At 46.3% G+C, this 21253-nt stretch overlaps 1 protein-coding gene across 1 annotated transcript in view; it reads left to right on the top strand.

Moving 5' to 3' along the window:
• Positions 1–7033: 7033 nt before the first annotated feature.
• Positions 7034–21253, top strand: part of RAMP3 (receptor activity modifying protein 3) — a 37209-nt gene continuing 22989 nt past the window's right edge. Inside the window, exons 1-2 of the mRNA XM_054161373.1 lie at positions 7034–7207; positions 19667–19696. Of these exons, the coding sequence (XP_054017348.1) occupies positions 7150–7207; positions 19667–19696 (88 nt within the window). The 5' untranslated portion in view covers positions 7034–7149. The remainder of the gene's footprint in view (positions 7208–19666; positions 19697–21253) is intronic.

Raw genomic sequence — 21253 nt, 5'->3', positions numbered from 1 at the left:
GGGAAATGGCTTTGAGCTGGAAGAGGGGAGATTTAGAGTGGATATTAGAAGAAATTCTTTACACTGAGGGTGGTGAGACACTACAACAGGTTGCCTAGGGAGGTTGTGGGTACTCCCTCCTTGAAGGTGTTCAAGGCCAGGCTGGATGAGCCCTTGAGTAAGCTGTTCTAGTGGAAGCTGTCTCTTCCCATGTTGGGGGATTGGAATTGGATGATCTTTAAGGTCCCTTCCAACCTAAACTGTTCTATAAATCTCTTACACAGACCAATTTAATGTAAACACATGGAAGTGTTCACCTAAGAAACAGTTTCATGCTAGGGCTTTCTTAGCCCATCTCACAAATGCTCTCAGTGCTACCCAAAATGTTGATTTCATGCTCAGCAAAACAGACAAATGAAAGAAAGGTTGTGCAGGAAACTGTGATCTTTCTCATTTTTTTATTCATACCTTCCAGGAAAGGAAGAAACGGTACAAGAAATCTGTCAAATGAAATGTATTCCTTTAAGAGGTGGAATTGCTTTCCCAACCTTAGAATCACAGAATCATACAAGAGTTTTGATTGGATTGGAAATACCTGTAAGATCATTGAGACCAGCCATTCTCTAACTCTTACCAATTCTGGTGCTAAACCCTGTCCTTCAGCACCTCAAAGTCTTTCTTAGAGGGAGGAGCCCAAAACTGAACCCAGTACTCAGCCTGTGGCCTCACCAGTGCTGAGTCCAAGGGGACTACCACTGCTCAAGTCCTGCTGATTGAACTATTGCTGATCCAGGCCAGGATGCTGTTGGCCTTCTTGGCCACCTGAGCACTCACTGGCTCATATTCAGACAACTGTCTACCTGCACTCCCAGGTCTTTCTCTTCTGGGCAGCTTTTCAGCCACTCTGCCCCAAGCCTGGATCACCAATGTGACTGCATTGCATGAAGACAATGTTCCTCATGAGCGCAATCACAGGTGTTTATTTTATTCAGAATTAAAATACAAAATGTTCTGAAGAGCAGACAAAAAACAAGCAGAGATTGTTCTGACAGAAGAGCAGTTGGGGCGTGTGTGCAGAAGACAGAGTAAGTTAAAAATAATTGGAGGTAATATTGTCTTTTAGAAGTAATTGTCTAATTTATGGTGTGCAGAGGTACATGTTTTAGATGAGATATTAATACTTTATTTTTCCCCTCAACATGTGCTTTGAGCACTTTCAGGAAAGTATAGTTGTAAGGGTTTTTTGTTTGGTTGTTTTTTGGGGGTGTGTGTGTGTGGTTTGCAGTATTCTGTTTGCAGTTGGTTCTGAAACTCCCATTTATCTGAAGCTCTGATGGCTCTGAGGCAAACACCACTTGCTAAAGCAATGCAAAATAAAAGTCCACCTTGCATGTCCTTAACAATGACTTTACTGTGAACTATAAATCTTGGTTTGACTTTTGGGCCAGGGGAGATTTCATATTCTCTGATAGTTCTTACTTCTCTTAGTGTAGCACTGTACTTTTTACCCTGGTCTTTGCTTCAAGTATTCTTGTTACCCTTGCCAAAATCAAGCAGTAAATTCCACCTGAAATCATTGAGCTGCAACTAATTAATCATCTGGCTGACCTAGTAGATGGAGCTGGTGAGCGTGCATGCATTCTGGTGGAACACCCCCTTCCTGTGCATGCCATCCACTGACTCACATCCTTCCTCTGGCTGAGAAACCTCAGGAGACAATGGTAAAGATAGCTGCCTTTGGACTATTTTATGTCTGTGTCTACCACCAGAAGAGCTGCCTGCCTGAGTTAACTAAGTTATTGAATGCATTCCTGCTCATCTCTATTAGGTAGTCACTTCCTTTCCATGGAACAATTTAATTTCTGGTAAATTTAATCTGTGATGGGGACTGCTGCTACCTGGTTTGGTGCTTTCTGATCTTTTCTAAGATGAAAACAAAAAGGAGCAATGGTAAGAAGAGATCCTGTGTGAGATTTCACCAAAACTTCCATGAGATACAGAGTATTGTACTTTTATAGCTGAAAACAGTGGGAGATTTTAACAGCAAATTAATTAAATACTTCTTGGGTTTTTTTTAACAGCAAATTAATGAAGTGCATTAACAATTAATTAAATAATATTCTGCTAAAGGTAACTTTGTGAAGAGTGAAACCTTCCATAAACAGTCAACATTTGAAAAGAGAATCTTCCCTTTCTTCTATGTTGTAGACTTTTATTTGAGGATCAAGATTGTGTCATGTTAACTAATCTATACGTACACATTACAGGATCACAGGCTGTCAGGAGTTGGAAGGGACCCAAAGAGATCATCAAGTCCAACACTCCTGCCAGTGAAGGACCATACAATCTACCTCAGGTCACAGAGGAACACATCCAGATGGGCCTTGAAAGTCTCCAGAGAAGGAGACTCCACAACCTCTCTGGGGAGCCTCTCTGGGGATGCTCCCCAGACATACACACACTTTGCTTTCCTTTTTGGAATCATGTAATCATTACACTTTTCTTAATAATAGGTGGAATTTCCTTTAAAGGCAGTTTAATTCCCAGTGAATCAGATTAAGGATACCCATCCCAGCAGCATATACTGCTGTACAATGCAGGGCAAACAGAGAGCGCTACCAAGATCAGTCTTCAACTCACCCTTTCCACTCATGCCCTTTTCTTGGTTTTGTGCTCTTCCAGTTGTTTGTGGCACATTATTTGATCAAAGGAGAGTTGGAGTCACTTAGCACACTGGTTTTGTGGTTAGCAGAATCTGAGCAGAGGCCACGTGAGGTGATTCTGCCCCTTTACTCTGCTCTGGTGAGACTCCCCATGGAGCACTGCATCCAGTTCTGGTGCCCCTGACACAAGAAGGACATTGAACTGTTGGAGCAGGTCCACAGGAGGCCATGAAGATGATCAGAGGGTTGGAGCTGCAAGAGCTCTGGGGAGACCTGATAGCAGGGAGACAATGCCTTCTCTGGTCCTTCTGGTCCCACTATTCCTGATGCAGGCCAGGATGCTGTTGGCCTTCTTGGCCACCTGGGCACACCCTGGCTCATCTTCAGCCAGCTGTCAATCAACACCCCTAGGCCTTTCTCTGCTGGGCAGCTTTCCAGCCACTCTGCCCCAAGGCTGAGGAAAATAGGATGATTTATTATGGTAGAAATAAATCAGACTGTGTGAATGTACTGAACTCACCCTCAAGAACTTTATTTGATTTTATTTTATTTTTAATTTCTGGTTTGCTTTAGAAGGCAAACTGTGGTAGGACTGGAAAATTAGAAATGGTATATCTTGCACTCATTTGGTGCCTCCAAATAACCTTTTATTTACTATGGCATTACTTTCCATTGTATACAGTGCTGCATGTTTCCATGAAAGGAAAATGTATCAAATATCCTGGCTAAGAAGGGTCCCACGGTCTGCCTTGCTCAGCCCTAGAGCCAACCTTTCACACACCTCAGAAGGACTATTTGCCTGGTTTCATGTCAAGGAGCTGCTGGCTAGTTCCCAATTGCAATGATTGCTCCTTCGCCAGTGTCTGCAGACTCAGCTGAATTTCAAAGGCCACAAAATGAATATTCCTTCAGATGGCTGCAAAAGTATTGGTGACTGAGTCCTGTTAGAGTTCAGGCTGCAGCTCTGCAAGATTTTGAAGGAAGAGGAATTGTGGCAGTGTTACTGTGTCTAAAAAGAAAAAAACAAGTAGGGGTGTGTGTTTCCATCTCTCTTCTTGCACCTTTTCCCCTGATTTTCCAAGCTGAGTTACTTCTCTGAGACACACCATATGTGGAGACAGTCCATATATTATCCTCTTGCTGGCATTTCCAAAGTTGCTCAGACAGCCTGTCATGGAAAAAGAAATGCATTTGCTGAGTAAAGATTCAGGGCCTCTAGAATGTAACTGACAGTGAAGTGTTTAAAAACCCATAAATTAATTTTGCCTTTATTTAGTCTAGAAGGAATAGAGGGTTGTGTGCATTTTCCTAATGTTTACATTAAAACCCAAGACATGATTTGTTTCCCTTCTCTGAGGCAAACAGACTTGCTGTTAAAGCTAAAGCTTCTGCCTGCTGTGGAAGAATAGCCATGTGCAACAGGAAGAGAAGATCATGCAGTGTATGATGTGCAGTTTCAGCAGCCTTGGGATGATCATTTTGAGAAAAGAAAACCACCTGGGAATCAGTGAGACATCCCAGCTCTTACAGATTCATGCTTGGGGTCCTTTTTTGAGACCCTTTTGTACTGCCAGATGTAAAACAATGGGGAGGACGCTTGCTGGGGAGCTTTCCTCCAGCAGAGAGAGAGGAGAAAGTGTTTGCCATTCTCCCATAAAGTCTACCTGTGATATGGTTTATCACTGCAGGTGGGGTTGGGCTAGGTGACCCTTGAAGGTCCCATCCAACCCAAACCATTCTGCGATTCTATGGCAGCTGGAATACTGTGTCCTGTTCTGGGCTCCCCAGTTCAGAGAGGCAGGGAACTACTGGACAGAGAACAACAGAGGCTCCAAAAATGCTGAGGGCACTGAACCATCTCTGTGAGGAGAAAAAGTTGAGAGATGTGGGGCTGTTTAGCCTGGAGAAGAGCAGCCTGAGAGGGGATTTGGGATACTTCAGTCTGCTAGTGGCCTCACCAGAGCAAAGGAAAGGGGGAAGCAGACTCATTTTAGGACACATTGCTGAAGATGTCACCTATCACAGCTGGTTTGCGATTCAATGCAATGCTCTAAATTAGTGTGCTTGCCCATAAATCCTAGCTACTGTTTGACCTCAAGGATCACAGAATCCCAGCATGGTGGGGGTTGAAAGGGACTTCTGAAGATCATTGAGTTCAATGCCCCTGCAAAGGCAGGTTCACCTAGAAAAGGTCACACATGAACATTTCTAAGCAGGTTTGGATTCTCTCCAGAAATGGAGACTCTGGGCAGCCTGCTCCAGTGCTCCATCATCCTTAAATTAAAGAAGTTCCTCAAAGACACTGTTTGCACCTTCATACTACCTGCTGCAAGAACAAAATGGAAAGTTCTTGCAAAACCCTGATGGATGGAAGTAGGAACGTTTACAAAAGATGTAAAGGGCAATTGTCAGCTTCATCTCCATACCCTATGAGACATAAAAATGTTGTCTGCATGCTGTATATTGTATAACATACTGTACATTGTGTAATGTATACTATTGCATATAAAGCACCAAAGCCCTAACCCTCCTGAAGATCAGTCTGAAGTCTTGTGTATACTAATTGTCACTTCAGATATTGCCAGGGTCAGATTTTATGAAGGAAATCAAGACCTTAAAATTAGGAAGGATGCTATAGCAAGTCTGCTGCGTGTGTGCCCTCATGCCTGTCATGTCACTGTAGTTTCTTCTGGCAGGGACAGCTTGCAGAGGCTCCATGGAAAGCAGAAGTGGCAGCCCCTCTGTGGAAGGATGATCTCCCTGAGCCATGGTTTATTTATGGTTCATGGTTGTTTGCAAGCTTTGCTTTCAGCTGAGAGGCACACAAATGGCAGGAGGCTCGTTAAAACTGACACAAATTCTGCAGAGCTATTTCTACATTATGCATTCCCAGCCTTTTCTGTACTTTTCCAGGTTTTAAAATTTCCTTCAGCCCAGGTAGCAGCACAGATCAGAGGGAGTTTATGTATTGATTACTTTGCTTTTGAAGGTACGTGCAATGAGCAGCTGTGCTGCGGTGTTGGTCCCGTGCTATGCAAGTGTATGGAGTCGATGGACACAGCCTGAACTGACACACAAAAGTACCCTTTGCTCTTCTGAAGGGCATGAAAATAATTTTGGAATTTGAAGTTTTATGGTACATTTGGCCTTTAACAATGACAGTGATTTAATGTTCTACAGAAAGGCAGTTACTGGAGTGTCCACACACCTAGAAATGCACCTTGGCTCTTTATTACTGAGCAGTATAATTATTTTTAGCTAAGAAAAGCCTTCTCTAGTGGCTTGTGTTTCTTGCTGGAGATGCTAATTTCCTAGAGAGAGAACTCCAGGAACACAGCCTTTAAATATGGATGAAAAGTAAGAGCCATACTGCTCTCTGAGAGGAGCCATGCAGAGATGAAATGACAACATAAAAATGCATCAAGCATTTTACAGTTCTACGATTCTATGATTTTCCTTGAGCTCCTAGCTGCTTTGTGGAGTTAGGCTGGCTCACTGCCCATGTTCAGCTCTCAGCATTAAGCATGCTGACATCTCACTGCAAGAAGGACGTTGAAATTCCAGAGTAGGTCCAGAGAAGGGCAACGAAGCTGGTGAAGGGTCTGGAGAACAGGTCTGGTGAGGAGCAGCTGAGGGAACTGGGGTTGTTTAATCTGGAGAAGAGGAGGCTGAGGAGAGACCTCATTGCTCTCTACAACTCCCTGACAGGAGGCTGGGGTGAGGTGGGGATTGGTCTCTTCTCCCAAGGAACAGGTGACAGGACAAGGGGGCATGGCCTCAAGTTGCACCAGGGGAGGTTGAGTATTGGGGAAGATTTCTTTCCTGCAAGAGTTATCTGGCATTGGGACAGGCTACCTAAGGAGGTGGTGGAGTACGACTCTGGACGTGTTTAAAAGACGTGGAGATGTGGTGCTGAGGTACATGGTTTAGAGGTGGACATGCCAGTGTCGGGTTAAGGGTTGGACTCGATGATCTTAAGAAGCGTTTTCCAGCATTTATGATTTTATGTCGGTATCCTGCAAGGCAAACCTAAGGGGCTGTAGGTGGGCGAACACAGGTGGCCCTTCACACCCACTGCCAGGGCGTTGTGGCAGGAGGGCAGAGCCCCTGGACCCTTCGGACAACTGGGACAAGAACCTTCCCTGTGGAAAGGGCAGGGTCCTTTCCCCCACCTGGCCACATGGGCTGGCTGAGGCAGCCTTTCTCGCACACCACCCTCAGGCGCCCACACCTCCTGCTCGTACACCGCTCTCCCTCTGCAGCGGCTCTTCTCTTCCCGCTGCGGAGCGGCTCGTCCCGTCCTCTTCCCTCGCTCCGGGAGCACCCCGGGTGGGGGGCGGGAGAGCCGCTCCCCTCCGCGCCCGCCCCCGCCGCCGCCCGGGGCTGGCCGCTGAGGCATGAAGAGGAGGCTCCCGGGCGGGAGCGGGGCTGAGGCGGGTCCAGGCCCTGCGCGGCTGCCGACCAGCCGCCCCATGCGGGCTCCGTCCCCCCGCGGCCCCTCGCCGGGATGGAGATGCCCGGTTGCCGCCTGCGCCGCCGCCAGCTCCCCGTCCTGCTGCTGTGGGGTAAGTGGCGAGGGGGTGGATGTTCGCCGCTGTCCCCTCAGCAGGGACAGCGGCTCGGACCGGCCCCTACGGGCAGCCGTTTGTGCCGGGGTGTGTGCGTAGGGGGTGAAGTTCGGGAGGAGTGTGAGCTCCTTTGCAGGAGCACCCTTGAGGGAGGGGGGATCTCTCCGGGGGGCCCTGGAGGGTGGATCTGGCCGTGCTGCGGGGCGGGTTTCCCTCCAGGGCTCTCCCGTCCCGAATGGGCGAGAGGCTTTCGGCATCGCAGCCTCTGCACCGCTGTTCCAGCTTTAGCATCCTGCCCCCGCCAGTTGCCCGCTACCGGGGAGGATATGGGCAGGGAACCTCGAAATAAGGCACAGGGCTGGCAGCCCCCCAGGAAAACCGAGCTTACCGATGTCAGGCTTTCCCTCTCTGGCTCCAGAGCTGCATCTGGGGGGACAGGTTTGGCCAAAGGGAAGGTTTCTGCTGCAGACGAAGGGCTGATTGTTCTTGAAGTGGCTGAGTTGCAAACGGGCAACAAAAAGTGCAAGTCGGCTTCAGATTTCCCCCTTAATATACAAGTGCGGTCACAACAAGTAACTCTGCTGCTAGAAAAATGATGTTTTGTTTCTGTTTGGGTAGCGTCTTTTAGGACTATCAGATTTAATGTGTTGCAGTCAGCCCAAAAGTTCCTTGGAGAAGTCAGTTCTGGTCTTCTTCACTCAGCAGTAATCCCAGAGATGTGGTTTCCTCCCCACAAGTCACAGATAGAGAAGAAAATCAGATCTTGTATGTTTAGGAGGTTTATCTGAGGACCTGACAACTTTATGTGCTTGCTTTGTGCCTCTTCCAAAGCATGAAGCTGGTAAACCCTGGACATCTTTCCATGGGAAGATCCCCAAAGAAATAGGTGGTGGCATTGGCAGTATTCAGTGCTGCTGTCTTACCATAAATTCATAGAATTGTTTGGAAATTGGAAAAGACCTCTAAGATCATGGAATCCAACTGTCTTGATCTGATCTGAAGAATGACATTTCAAGTGCATAGATTTTCTGATTCTTTGTGGCCAAAATCTTACCTCAGTTGCCTTTTTGTTCGTTTGATTGTTTAAATATTTATTTATTTCCTGGCTGAAAAAGAATTAAAAAATGGCAGGCACCTGCCTTTGACACGTGAGGGCTTTATGCAGCCTTGAACTTGGAGAATGAAGCAGCAATCATTTTGTGTACAGGGAGACAGACGCCCTGATGCTGCTGTGACTTTTGAGAAAGCAAAATTGTGCAGTGGAGGTTTACTATCAGAAAAATTGTGCACTGGAGAATTCTCTTCAGAGAGTGGAGTGAGGCACAATGTCCCTGTAGCACTGAGAACCACAGAAAGGCATCTTTAATCAGAGAGACATGGGTGAATCAATTGTGCTTAGACATTTTTGACTGTGCTGGTGGCTTTCTTGATAGAATAGCACCAACCAAGTGAGGTGAAAGATGTCTGTTAACTGATAATGTGTTGCTTTCTACTGGAATTGGAAAGGGTTGGTATAATCAAGAACTAATGAAATCAGATTGATTTCCTAGTAGACAAGCCTTGGAAGTTTTACGATGTGAAACTGAGGTGTTTCAATAAAGAAAGCTTTAGGTGGTAGAAAACAAAAGTTCTCTGAGTAATACAAACATTTATCAGTTATTTTGGAAGCATTCATACTTGAATTGAGTGTGCTTTCCTCCCTCTGGTTACCCAGAGATCCAGGACCTCTCTCATTAAAGTAAAACTCCTGCCAGGATTCCTCAGTGTCAGCTCTGGCTGAATTTGGTATGAAGCCTGTCTGGGTGGGGACCTGGACCATACTTCTCTAACCTCAGATTGCTTTCTGCGTATCATTCTGCCTAGAGCTCTTGAAACATTGTTACTGTGTAGAACCATCTGCTGTGTTGTCCCTCCTTAGGGAGGGTGGCCAAAGGCAGCATGTTGGCTCGCTGGGAGTGCAGGGATTGTAGGGGAGGTGGTACTTGCTCTGTGTGTGTATATGTGGGGGTGTATTGGGGGCTGAAGGAATGTGTGAACTGAGGGAACCTGGTACACAGGCATCTTATCAGTGCTGTTTCCCCTACCAAGTGCTGATAACACCCAGAATGGGGTGAGATGTGGAGCTGGGAATGCCAGCTGTCGGGTGAAATCCTCTCTGCTGTGCTTAGCAGATTAGATACTTAGAAGATATCTATCTACTGTAGGAGCGAAACACCTCAGCAAGAATGATGTGGTTACTGTAATACCAGATTCTTTTATCTGGCAAGGAGAAACTTAAGAACTTGACCAAGACTTTAACAGACTAAGTCAGTTTTTCACACAAGCTGTTGTTTTTGGCGCAACAGCCCAGGCATTTGCTCCTTCATCCTTTTACACAGCATCTACATTTCAGTGGTGTTATTTCTATTTGACTTGAAAGAGCATAGAATCACAGAATGGTTTGGATTGGAAGGGACATTAAAAAACATCTAGTTCCAATGCCCCTGCCATGGGCAGGGACACCTACTAGACCAAGTTGCTCAAGACCCCATCCAACTTGCCTTTGAGCACTTCTGGGCATGGAGCCTCCACAACTTCTTAGGAAAACCTGTTCCAGTGTCTCACCACCCTCACTGTAAACAATTTCTTCCTAATATCCTAATATCCTGAATCTACCATCCTCAAGCTTAAAGCTATTCCCCCTCACCCCACAAAACAATAATGGAACACCTGTGTAGTAAAGTGCAAATTCTGCCAAGTCCCACACTCCCTTTATGTGGAACATGGTGTCCATAACTCCTGCGGTGTTTGGACTCTAGTGGGGGGGGGGGGGGGGGGGGGGGAACCAAACAGGAAAGAAATATATTGGGTTGAAAACCAAAGCTTGGTTTTGTTTGTTTTCTTATCATGCTGTTCTGCAGCTGCAAAGGGTGGAATCAAGAAAGGGAAAACTGCTGTGGGAGTCCTGAATTTAATAGGCCCGGGTGAATGGCATGTAAAACAAATAAACCTTTGCAATGCAGGACATCTGAGTGTGAGGGAGACCAAAGAATTGTAACAAAAACACCTCTCTATCAAAATGATGCTGTGTTTTCTAAAGATGAGATTTTCAACACAGGGCAAACAGAAAGACAGTTGGCAAACTCCCAGCGACATCTGTCCTGACAGCAAAACATAGAGAGTGAATGCAGCCAACTTGCTGAAGGATCCAGACAGCCTCCTCACCATGCTTCCCTCTTTTCATATCTCCCGATGCCCGTTTCGGGAAGGTGTTGCCCTTTTCCTGAGCTCTGCATGGACTGCAGGAGGCAGGTTCAGATGGTACATGACCGGGCCAACGGCAGCTTGCATTGGGTTGTATGTGGTTACCGCAAGTGGACTGCAGATGGTAGCACAGAGCATGAGAAGGTGTCTCCAGATGGCTCGGTCCCAGCAGCCAGGAGGAGTGACCCTATGTGTTTCATGGGAACTCCAGACTGAAGGTGGGAAGGAAGTAAATGGGCTTTCTGAACTTGAGACTCAGTACTGGAAACAATTTAGATAGTAAAATTTAAGAGCTCACTCTTGAATGAAGATGGTTTTCCTACCTACATAGCTGGGTCTTTAAATACTTTGAGGTCTGAGCCCTTAGCTTTTGGGTTTGTTTTAGTGGAACTTGAAGCAAGCAGTCAGAGGCTGTGAACTGAAACCAGAAATATCTGCTGAGATAGCCAGGTACTGCTATAGGTACAAATGCACGCAGACCACCAGATGTTAAGGAAAGGGTCTTGAGCATGACTGGGTGTGCTCAAGGGGTCTTCTGGGTGCTTTTGCCCAGCAGCAGCAGTGGGTTTTGTATGGTTTGTTGTTTCAGAGTGGTGGGTGTTGGAAGGGACCTTTAGAGATAATCCAGTCCACTCCCCCTGCTAAAGCAGGGTCACCCACAGCAGGTTGCCCAGGATTGCAATGTCCAGGTGGGTTTTGAAAGTCTCCAGAGAAGGAGATTCCACAACCTGTCTGGGCAGCCTGTTCCAGTGCCTCCCTATTGATAGCAGAGGTAGACTAGACTAGACTAGAATTAACCAGGTTGGAAAAGAACTTTGAGATCATCGAGTCCAACCTATCACCCAACACCATCTAATCAACTAAACCATGGCACCAAGTGCCTCATCCAGTCTCTTTGTAAGCACTTCCAGTGATGGTGACTCCACCACCTCCCTGGGCAGCACATTCCAATGGCCAATCACTCTTCCTGTGAAGAACTTCTTCCTAACATCCAGCCTAAACCTCCCCTGGTGCAGCTTGAGACTGTGTCCTCTTGTTCTGGTGCTGGTTGCCTGGGAGAAGAGACCAACCCCCACCTGGCTACAACCTCCCTTCAGGTAGTTGTAGACAGCTGATACATGGCTGTAGACGGCTGTAGACAGATGATTCATGGCTTGGATTGGAGGCCAAGGAGACTGTAGTTTGTCCTGCCAGAGAAAGATACGGTGAGGGGAGGTCCCTTCCAAAAAAACATTTGTCACCGTCTGTGTCTTTGGTATTGAAATTAGTGCTTGAGAGAGAGGTACGAAGAAAGCAAACTGTGTTCTCATTTAGGGCTGGTAAAGAGATTCATTTTCACAAACATAAGGAAGCCTGCTTTAATTCACACCTCTTTTTGTTTCAGCAAAAGCTGTTGCACAAACCACCTTGTTTCAGAAGTGTAGAAGTGTATTGTTTGTTGTTTCATGAAAACAGCCTGTGCTCTTCTTTGGCTTTTTTAAAAACATTTTCTTTTTCTCCTAAAGTAGGAAACCATCTTTTCACAGCCAGGCTTGCACTGAGACATACTGGAAAATAGAAATGAAGAAAAAAAAAAGAAAAAGGGATGTTTTGATTTGGTTGTGTATATAGAATAGAATAGAATAGAGTAGACTAGACTAGAATTAACCAGGTTGGAAAAGACCCTTGAGATCATCGAGTCCAACCTATCATCCAACACTATCTAATCAAATAAACCATGGCACCAAGTGCCTCATCCAATCTCTTTGTAAGCACCTCCAGTGATGGTGACTCCACCACCCTCCTGGGCAGCACATTCCAATGGCCAATCACTCTTTCTGTGAAAACTTCCTATCATCCAGCCTAAACCTTCCCTGGCACAGCTTGAGACTGTGTCCTCTTGTTCTGGTGCTGGTTGCCTGGGAGAAGAGACCAACCCCCACCTGGCTATAATCTCCCTTCAGGTAGTTGTAGACAGCAATAAGGTCTCCCCTGAGCCTCTTCTTCTCCAGGCTAAGCAAGCCCAGATCCCTCAGCCTCTCCTCATAGGGCTTGTGCTCCAAACCCCTCCCCAGCTTTGTTGCCTTTCTCTGGACACATTCCAGCAGCTCAACATCTTTCCTGAACTGAGGGACCCATAATTGGACGCAGGACTCAAGGTGCGGCCTAACCAGTGCTGAGTACAGGGGGTCAATGACTTCCCTGCTCCTGCTGGCCACACTATTCCTGATACAGGCCAGGATGCCATTGGCCTTCTTGGCCCCCTGGGCACACTGCTGGCCCATGTTCAGCCTAGTATCAACCAGTACCCCCAGGTCCCTCTTTGCCTGGCCACTCTCCAGCCACTCTGACCCCAGCCTGTAGCACTGCATGGGGTTGTTGTGGCCAATATGTAGAACCCGGCACTTAGATGTGTTAAATCTCATGTCCTTGGACTCTGCCCATCAAATCAGCCTAAAGAATCAGCCTAAAGAGCTGCCTGAAGAACTTTTGGATCATTTGGCATGAAGATATGTGAATAAGAAAAAAGAAAGGAGTAGGAAAGTACAATTGGAGAAAGACTTTTTCACAAGATTTTAGGCTTCATCTGCTGGCTTCCCTGAAACCAGACTGAAATGTGAAGGCAGTTTTGTTCCTCTCTTAAAGGCTTTGAAAGAAAGTGGGTTGATGCTGTTAGAAATAGTGTGAAGGCTAGAGAGGGTCCCAACCTTTGTTCTGCGAGTGGATTGATATGGATGAGATGCTGGGGCCAACAATGGGAACTTGCAGCCCAGAAGGCAAATGGCATTGTGGGCTGCACCAAAAGAAGCATGGCCAGCAGATGGAAAGGGGTGGTTCTGCCGCTCTTCTCTGGTGAGACCTCATCTGCAGTACTGTGTCCACCTGTGGGTCTCTCAATAGAACAAGGACACAGACCTGCTGGAGCAGGTCCAGAGGAGGCCACCAAGATAAACAGAGGGCTGGAGCACCTCTCCTATGAAGGCAGGCTGAGAGAGTTTGGGCTGTTCAGCCTGGAGCAGAGAAGGCTCTGGGGAGACATTAGCACTGCATTTCAGTATCTGAAGGGGTCTGACAGGAAGGCCCTTTCTGCAGATGGGATGCTACTTGTTCCACCTAGGCTCCAGACCTAGGTGGTGACAATGTGCTAGGCACTGCTGGGCCTCTAGCACAGCACTGGGATGACCAAAGAACATCTTGATGGCAGCCAACCCGAGGAAGCTGATCAAGCAAAGGACTGTGTGGTAGCACCACACCTTGTGGTGAACTATCAGTCTTAGTCCTGTTACACCCTTATATATGTGAGTGATTTGCCCTTTTTTTTTGGAGAGCATGATGTGGGGGTGAGTTCTGTGGGTGTTGTGAGGGGAAGCACTGTAATTCTTGCAGGCCAGGGATGACTGTCACTTCTTCTGGGAATTCAGGGCTTTTTTTCCAAAGGTTGGAAGCAGCAGCTTTCTCCTGCCTCCCTTGGTGTGCAGAAAGATGATGCTAAGGACTCTGATACTTAGCAAATACCATTTTTTTCTGCCCCTCCCCCCACTTACATATTAATTTACATTCATTTACCTATTTCTCAAAATATGTAGTTTGGGTTTTGAAAGGGTATGCTTCTCTAGGTCTGCATTACTTTCTGGCCTTCAGTAGAAAGGAGAATTCATAGATGTAGGGTATTGCAAAGAGCCTGGGAGGTAGTGTGGCAGAAACAGCATCTTGTGGTAATCATTCAAATGTTTAGCAACAGGACCCCATGTCTGGGTTTCTTCCAGAACTGAAACTCCTGAGCTGTGGGCTGTATTTCTCTCCTCACATGGAAGAACACCTTCAAGGCTCTGAGGAAGATGTCCTCCTGATGTGGTGGTGCAAAGGCCACGTGAATGCTTGCAATCAGTCTTGTTTTCTGAAGAGACTTGGCTGTCTCTATGGTGTCCAGGCATATTCTGCAGCCTTTGCCTGAAGGGTGTCTCAGCTTTGGCATCAGGGCTTTGCTGCCTGGTAGCCACACGGGGCTGTGCAATAGGTTTTCTCTTCCCCTTTGTTCTTGACCTGTTGCTGCAGGTGTTTTGCTGTCCTTTGACACCCCTTGAGTTCATGAGCTGTTTTTCCAGCTGCACCACTCAAGGATCTCAGTGTATTGAGAACACGGCTTGTTCCATTTAATATTAGAAAGGATTTCTTTAAATGTATTCAGCACTGTGTGATGTACACTTGTTCTGGGGCAGCTTTAAGCAGGTACCAGTCTCTTTTCAGTGGTGTCCTGTGATAGGACAAGGGGCAATGGACATCAGCTGGAACACAGGAAGTTCCACCCTAACCTGAGGAGAAACTTCTTTGCTGAGAGGGTGCTGGAGTCCTGTAGCAGGCTGCCCAGGGAAGTTGTGGAGTCTCCTCTAGAGAGATCTGTCTGGATGTGTTCCCATATGACCTGCTCCAGGTGATCCTGCTTTGGCACGGGTGTTGGACTTGATGATCTCTGGAGGTCCCTTCCAACCCTACCATTCTGTGGTTCTATGATTAAGCTTGTGTGTTCAAGTGAAATAGGATAAATAGATTTGTTCTGGCTTTCAATCTGGAGACACTCAAAGCTAATATGACCATAGAAACATTGATTTTTGTACAGTATGTGTGACATCTCATCTGTTCCTATTTTATTTTTAGAAAAGCAAATCAATATTTGGTTTTAAGCTGAGGGCATGCTGCAAACTAACTCCAAATTAGAACTTACCACATTGTATTTAAAAATGATGTAAGTCTTCCTAATTTTTGATCTGGGCTGGATTTGCACCCAAGCAAGCCAACCTTTGCCATTAGTTGATACCCCTACTGAAAATATTTCCAGGGATACTTTTTGGATGGGAAGTATTCTGCCGTAAAATACTTTGTGAAGCACAATAAAATAGAAGTAGTGTTACTGGAATAAGCATTGGTTCAGTTCCTCTTGAACTAGCTCATGTGTAAACCAGAAACACCATCAGTCAGGGTAATGGAAGATGAAGGTCAAAGGAGAATTAAGGTCCTCAGAATATTTGTGTTTTCATGCCTTAGTGCATTTTAAGATTTGAGGAAGAAATGTTAATTGTTCACAGAATCATAGAATCACCAAGGTTGGATAAGACCTCAAAGAACATCAAGTCCAACCTGTCACCCTACATCTCATGACTACTAGACCATGGCACCAAGTGCCACGTCCAAGCCCCTCTTGAACACCTCCAGGGACAGTGACTCCACCACCTCCCTGGGCAGCACATTCCAATGGCCAACAGCTCTCTCTGTGAAGAACTTTCTCCTCACCTCCAGCCTAAACTTCCCCTGGTGCAGCTTGAGACTGTGTCCTCTTGTTCTGGTGCTGGTTGCCTGGGAGAAGAGACCAACCTCTTCCTGGCTACAACCACCCTTCAGGTAGTTTTAGATAGCAATAAGGTCTTCCCTGAGCCTCCTCCTCTCCAGGCTAAGCAATCCCAGCTCCCTCAGCCTCTCCTCATAGGGCTTGTGCTGAAGGTCTCTCCCCAGCCTCATTGCCCTTCTCTGGTCACGTTCAAGAGTCTCAGTGTCCTTCTTCTAGCAATGTCCTTGTTCTAGCATTTAATTAAACATTTTTATCAATGGGGAAAAACCCACCCAATTCTGGGTGCCACAGTATAAGAATGACACTGAGGTCCTGGAGGGTGTCCAGAGAAGAGGTGGGTGAAGGGTTTGGAGGCCGTGTTGTAGGAGGAGTGGCTGTGGTAGCTGGGGTTATTTAGTCTGCAGAAGAGGAGGCTAAAGGGAGATCTTTTTTTCTCTCTACAACTATCTGAAAGGAGGTTGGAGTGAGGTGGGGGGGTTGGTCTCTTCTTTCAAGTAGGTAGTGATTGGATGAGAGGAAATGGATTTAAGCTGTGCCAGGGGAGGCTTAGGTTGGCTATAAAGAAAAATGTCTTTCCTGCAAGAGTGGTCAGGCATCGGAACGGACCGCCCAGAGAGGTGGCGGAGTCGCTGTCCCTGTGGGTGTTCGGGGAACATGTAGATGTGGTGTTACAGGATATCATTTAGTGATCATGGCAGCTGGGTAAGCTTTGGACTTGATGTTCTTAAGGTCTTTTCCAGCCTTAGTGATTCTATGATCCTATATCCAGGCAGGAAAATGATGGTGGGCAGGGATCTGTTGTCAGTGTTTAGTCTTGGAAGCAGGGATGCTGTTGTGAAGTGCCACACATCACACCTGCTATGAGCCATACACACCTGCTATGTGAGGTACATATAGAACAGTAGAAGGAGATGTGAAGCTCTGAGATTTTGCTAGTGTTTTATTGCTCTTAGGAGTTCTTCATGGCAGCATGTCATTTAAAATACTCTGTGGTCACACCACTGAGTATCCAACCCTGCTGGGCAAGCTGGGCTGCTGAAGAAAATGACCCACCTTTGAAGAGTCAGGCCAACTTACTATTTCATGGTAGATGTAGAGTTCACTGAAAGGATGACTCCACTGAAATGATGCTAATGTCGTGACTCTGCATGGTATCTAACAGCACCAGGAGTCTGCAAGAGTACAAGATGTAGCATCAAGAGAAGGTGGATGTACAGAGTTTCAGTCTGTTCTGAAAATGAAAACCCCCAACCACTCAGAACATCTTCCCTTCTGTGATGGCAGTATCTTGATTTAAATGTTCTGGCTGTCAAGGGAAGAAGAAACTTCTCATATCTTCAAGTATCCTGTGGTTTTAAATGTTTCCTCAGGAGGGAGTGTGCCATGACCCTCCTCTGTGAAACCTTTATGGGTCATTTCCCCTTAAAAAAAAAAAGTTAAAACAAGTTGCTTGGCTTCTCTTTCAGGCTCCTGTCCTGTGATAGGACAAGGGGCAGTGGACACAAGCTGGAAAACAGGAGGTTTCAGCTCAACATAAGGAGAAGCTTCTCTGCTGTGAGGGTGCTGCAGCCCTGGCGCAGGCCACCCAGAGAAGTTGCGAAGTCTCCTTCACTGTCGACTTTCAAGACCTGTCTGGATGCATTCCTGGGTGACCTGCCCTAGGTGATCCTGCTATGGTAGGGCAGCTGGACTTGATCTCTGGAGGTCCCTTCTAACCCCAAACATTCTATGATTCTATGTGACTTTACTACACAGATCTTAGCATTTGGTCAACTGCTAAGTAGTCCTTTTCCTAAGTACATCATTGGACGGGTATGGTTAATTTAGATATGTATTTAGTGCATAAATATGAACACAAGTAACAAATATTGCAATTGCTTATGTATTTATTTAAATAAAACATAGTAGTTTCAAATACTATGATTTATTTAAATAAATATATAGCAGCAGAAAACCTATCTGACGCCTCTGGAACTAGACGTGGGCTGTTCCAAACCGGTGAAGTGTTATTTACATGCTGCCAGCAGTGATTTAAGAACTTCACAAAGAAATGTAAAGGACAATCATTTGTATTCCTGCTCTGAAAAACGCCCCATTGAAGTAGGAGTTCAGAATAATTGCCACATTTCTTCGCAGTCATGGGCAAGCTGGGGAACTCTGAACCAACATGAGACTGAAGAGTTGATGCCCTCAGTAATACTCCCCGTTGATTTGCACTGATGAAATGAAAAAGCTTAAATTGCTTCCTTTCATGCTTTTCTTGCTCTGCAGGAAGAAGATTCTAATGTCCAAAATTGTTAACTGTTGGAAATTACCTTTCCTGGTTCCCAAGCAGTAACATAGTGCCTCAAACTGTGACAAAATGTAGTGCTGAGCTGAGCTTTTACTGCTGATCAGGACACCTCCATGGCTAAGATACATCTTTTGTGCAGCTGACACAAGAAGGGAAAAAAAGAAAAGTATTAGAAAGGACTCAGCATCAAAGCAGGGGATAATGCAAAACTGCTCTTGTGTGTCTCACGAGCTCTTTAGGTGACTCCTTGGACTCAGGGATAGACCAATCCCCCCTGCCCGTGGGTTTCCCTTGCTCCTTGCCTGTCCATCTGCTGAGGTGTGTTTCTGCTGGGCCTGTTTTGAATGCAAGTGGAGCCCTTGTTTCAAGTATTATATTTATTACAAGCTCCTGCAGATTCCCAACATCCTTCCTTTGTGTTGGGTTCCTGTCGTTGCCCATCTCTGTGAACTCCAGGTGCCTCATTTCCTTGGCTGCTTCAATGTGATGTGGTGACCTTCTTGCCTCCTGTCCTGTCCTGCTCTGCTTATAAAGAGAATCAGTACAATCTGGACTGAGACTGCTGCCTGGGTCTTGATTCCTTTTGCTGGAGTATGGTGGCATTTAGTGAAGGATAAACTTGGAAAGAGAGGAATTCCCTCACTCTCTAGCTGGCCTGTAGAGATTAGAGGGGCTAGGGTGGGGCTGGATTTATCTCTTGACAGCAGTGTACTCAGGTGGCTAAAGCAGCCAACAGTATCCTGGCCTGGATCAGGAATGCCTGCAGGAATAGGGAAGCAATTGTGCCCCTGTACTCAGCATTGGTGAGGCCACACCTTGAGTACTGGGGTTGGAAGGGACCTCTAGAGATCATTGTGTCCATGCCTCCCACCAAAGCAGGATCACCTAAGGCAGGTCACACAGGAACACATCCAGGTGGGCCTTGAAAATCTCCAGAGAAGGAGACTCCACAACTACTCTGGGCAACCTGCTCCAGAGCTCCATCACCCTCAGAGCTCCACCACCTCTCCTCACGTTGAGGTGGAACCTCCTGTGTTGCAGCTTATACCCATTGTTCCTTGTCCTATTACTGGGTACCACTGAAAAGAGACTGACACCTTCTTCTTGACGCCCACCCATCACGTATTTATAGACTTTAATAAGATCAGCCATCTCTTCTTATGTGACTCTGTGAATAGTCATAGATTCATAGAATGTTTTGGGTTGGGAGGGACCTTGAAGATCATCTAGTTCTAAGCCCCCTATAACGGACAGGGACACCTCCCCCTAGACCAGGTTGCTCGAGGCCTCATCCAACGTGGCCTTGAACATTTCCAGGGAGGAGGCACTGACAATTTCCCTGGACAACCTGTTCCAGTGTCTCACCACCCTCACTGTAAAGAATTTCTTCCTAATATCCAGTCTAAATCCGCCCCACTCAAGCTTAAAGCCCTTCCCTCTTATCCTATTACAACAAGCCCTTGTAAAAAGTCCCTTCCTGGCTTTCTTGTAGGCCCCTTTCAATTATGCTCAAGTTGGCTTGTGTCTGCACTAATTCTTTGACGTAACAGTGTGGAGTTATCTAATTCATCTCTCTTCTTTTTTTCCTCCCATCTAGTTAATGGTCTAATGACGCTTGGATTTGCAGGTGAGCTTTACTTCTAAAGTGAAAACTCCTCTCTCTGTTCTGTTGATGGCAGCCATTTGAGAAGTACTTCCATTCCATCTCAGTTCAATTGATCAGCTCTCGTGCATTTTTTACAACTGGCTTTGTCTGTTGGCCTGATCAACAGGGAGTGTTGTTGTGATTGTAAAGGCCAGTCTCAATGCAATGGTAAAACTACAGGAATATTCATAATTTCATAGAACCATCACATACTCGTTAAGGTTGGAAAAGACCTTCAAGACCACTGACTCCAACTGTTAAGGCAATACTGCCAAGACCACCACTAAACCGTGCCCCTAAGTGTCACATCTACATGTTTTCTGAGCACTACCAGGGATAGTGACTCCACCACCTCCTTAGGCAGCCTGTTGCACAGCCTGACCACTGTTTCAATGAAGAAATATCCAACCTAAACCTCCCCTAGCACAATTTCAGGCCATTTCTTCTCATCCTGTTCTTACCGGGGAGAAGAGACCAACTCCCACCTTGCTCCAACCTCCTCTCAAGGAGTTGTAGAGAGCAATGAGGTCTCCCCACAGCCTCCTTTTCCCCAGTTCCCTCAGCTGCTCCTCACTAGACCTGTTCTCTAGACCCTTCAACAGCTTCATTGCCCTTCTCTGGATGTGAACATCTTTGATCAGTGACATAGAAACTCTTGTGTTGTTGGGTTGCTCCAATCACATGACTATTGGAGCTTTTTCTATAACCCTGCAAAATATTGAAGTTCTGATAAAGAAAACCAAAACACCAAGGCCCTGTAAAATCTATTTAAACATTCTGCTGGGAATGGACTGGAGTAAACTGTCAGTGTACATGATAGTGGAGGAGAAATTTGTATTCTGTTGGATTTACAGGGTTATAAATCAAGTGCTAGCTGGCTGTTTAAAATATTCTGCCAGGGAAAGCAGGTGTGCTTAACTTCTGTCAAAGCATCAATGCAAGAATAGTGTGGTCAGCAGGACTAGGGAAGAGATTGTCCCCCTGCACTCAGCACTGGTGAGGCCACAGCTTGAGTACTGGGTTCAGTTTTGGGCCCCTCATTATAGGAAGCATAGCGAGGTGCTGCAGCATGTCCAGAGAAGGGCTGGTGAAGGGTCTGGAGAACAGGTCTGGTGAGGAGCAGCTGAGGGAACTGGGATTGTTCAGCCTGGAGAAGAGGAGTCTACAACTCCTTGAAAGGAGGTTGGAATAAGGTGGGTGTTGGTCTCTTCTCCCTAGTAGCAAGTGATAGGAAATGGTCTGAATCTGCACCAGTGAAGGTTTGAGTTGGATATTAGAAGAAACTTCTTGAATGAAAGGATTCTTGAACACTGGAACAGGCTCCCTAGGGAGGCAGTTGAATCCCTGTCCCTGGAAGTGTTGAAAAGAGACAGAGATGTGGTGCTGAGGACACAGTTCAGCCCCAGACTTGGTTGAGTTAGAGAATGGTTGGACTTGATGACCTTGAAGGTCTTTTCCAACCAAAATGATTCTGTGACTGTATGTAGTAATGAAATAACTTAATTGTGACTGTGGGAATTAAAGTCCTTTAGCTGGTAA

Source organism: Dryobates pubescens, chromosome 4, assembly GCF_014839835.1.
Source record: "Dryobates pubescens isolate bDryPub1 chromosome 4, bDryPub1.pri, whole genome shotgun sequence".
NCBI classification, from domain to species: domain Eukaryota; kingdom Metazoa; phylum Chordata; class Aves; order Piciformes; family Picidae; genus Dryobates; species Dryobates pubescens.
The sequence above is the reverse complement of the archived record's forward strand: the minus strand, read 5'-3'. Positions and strand labels throughout refer to the sequence as shown.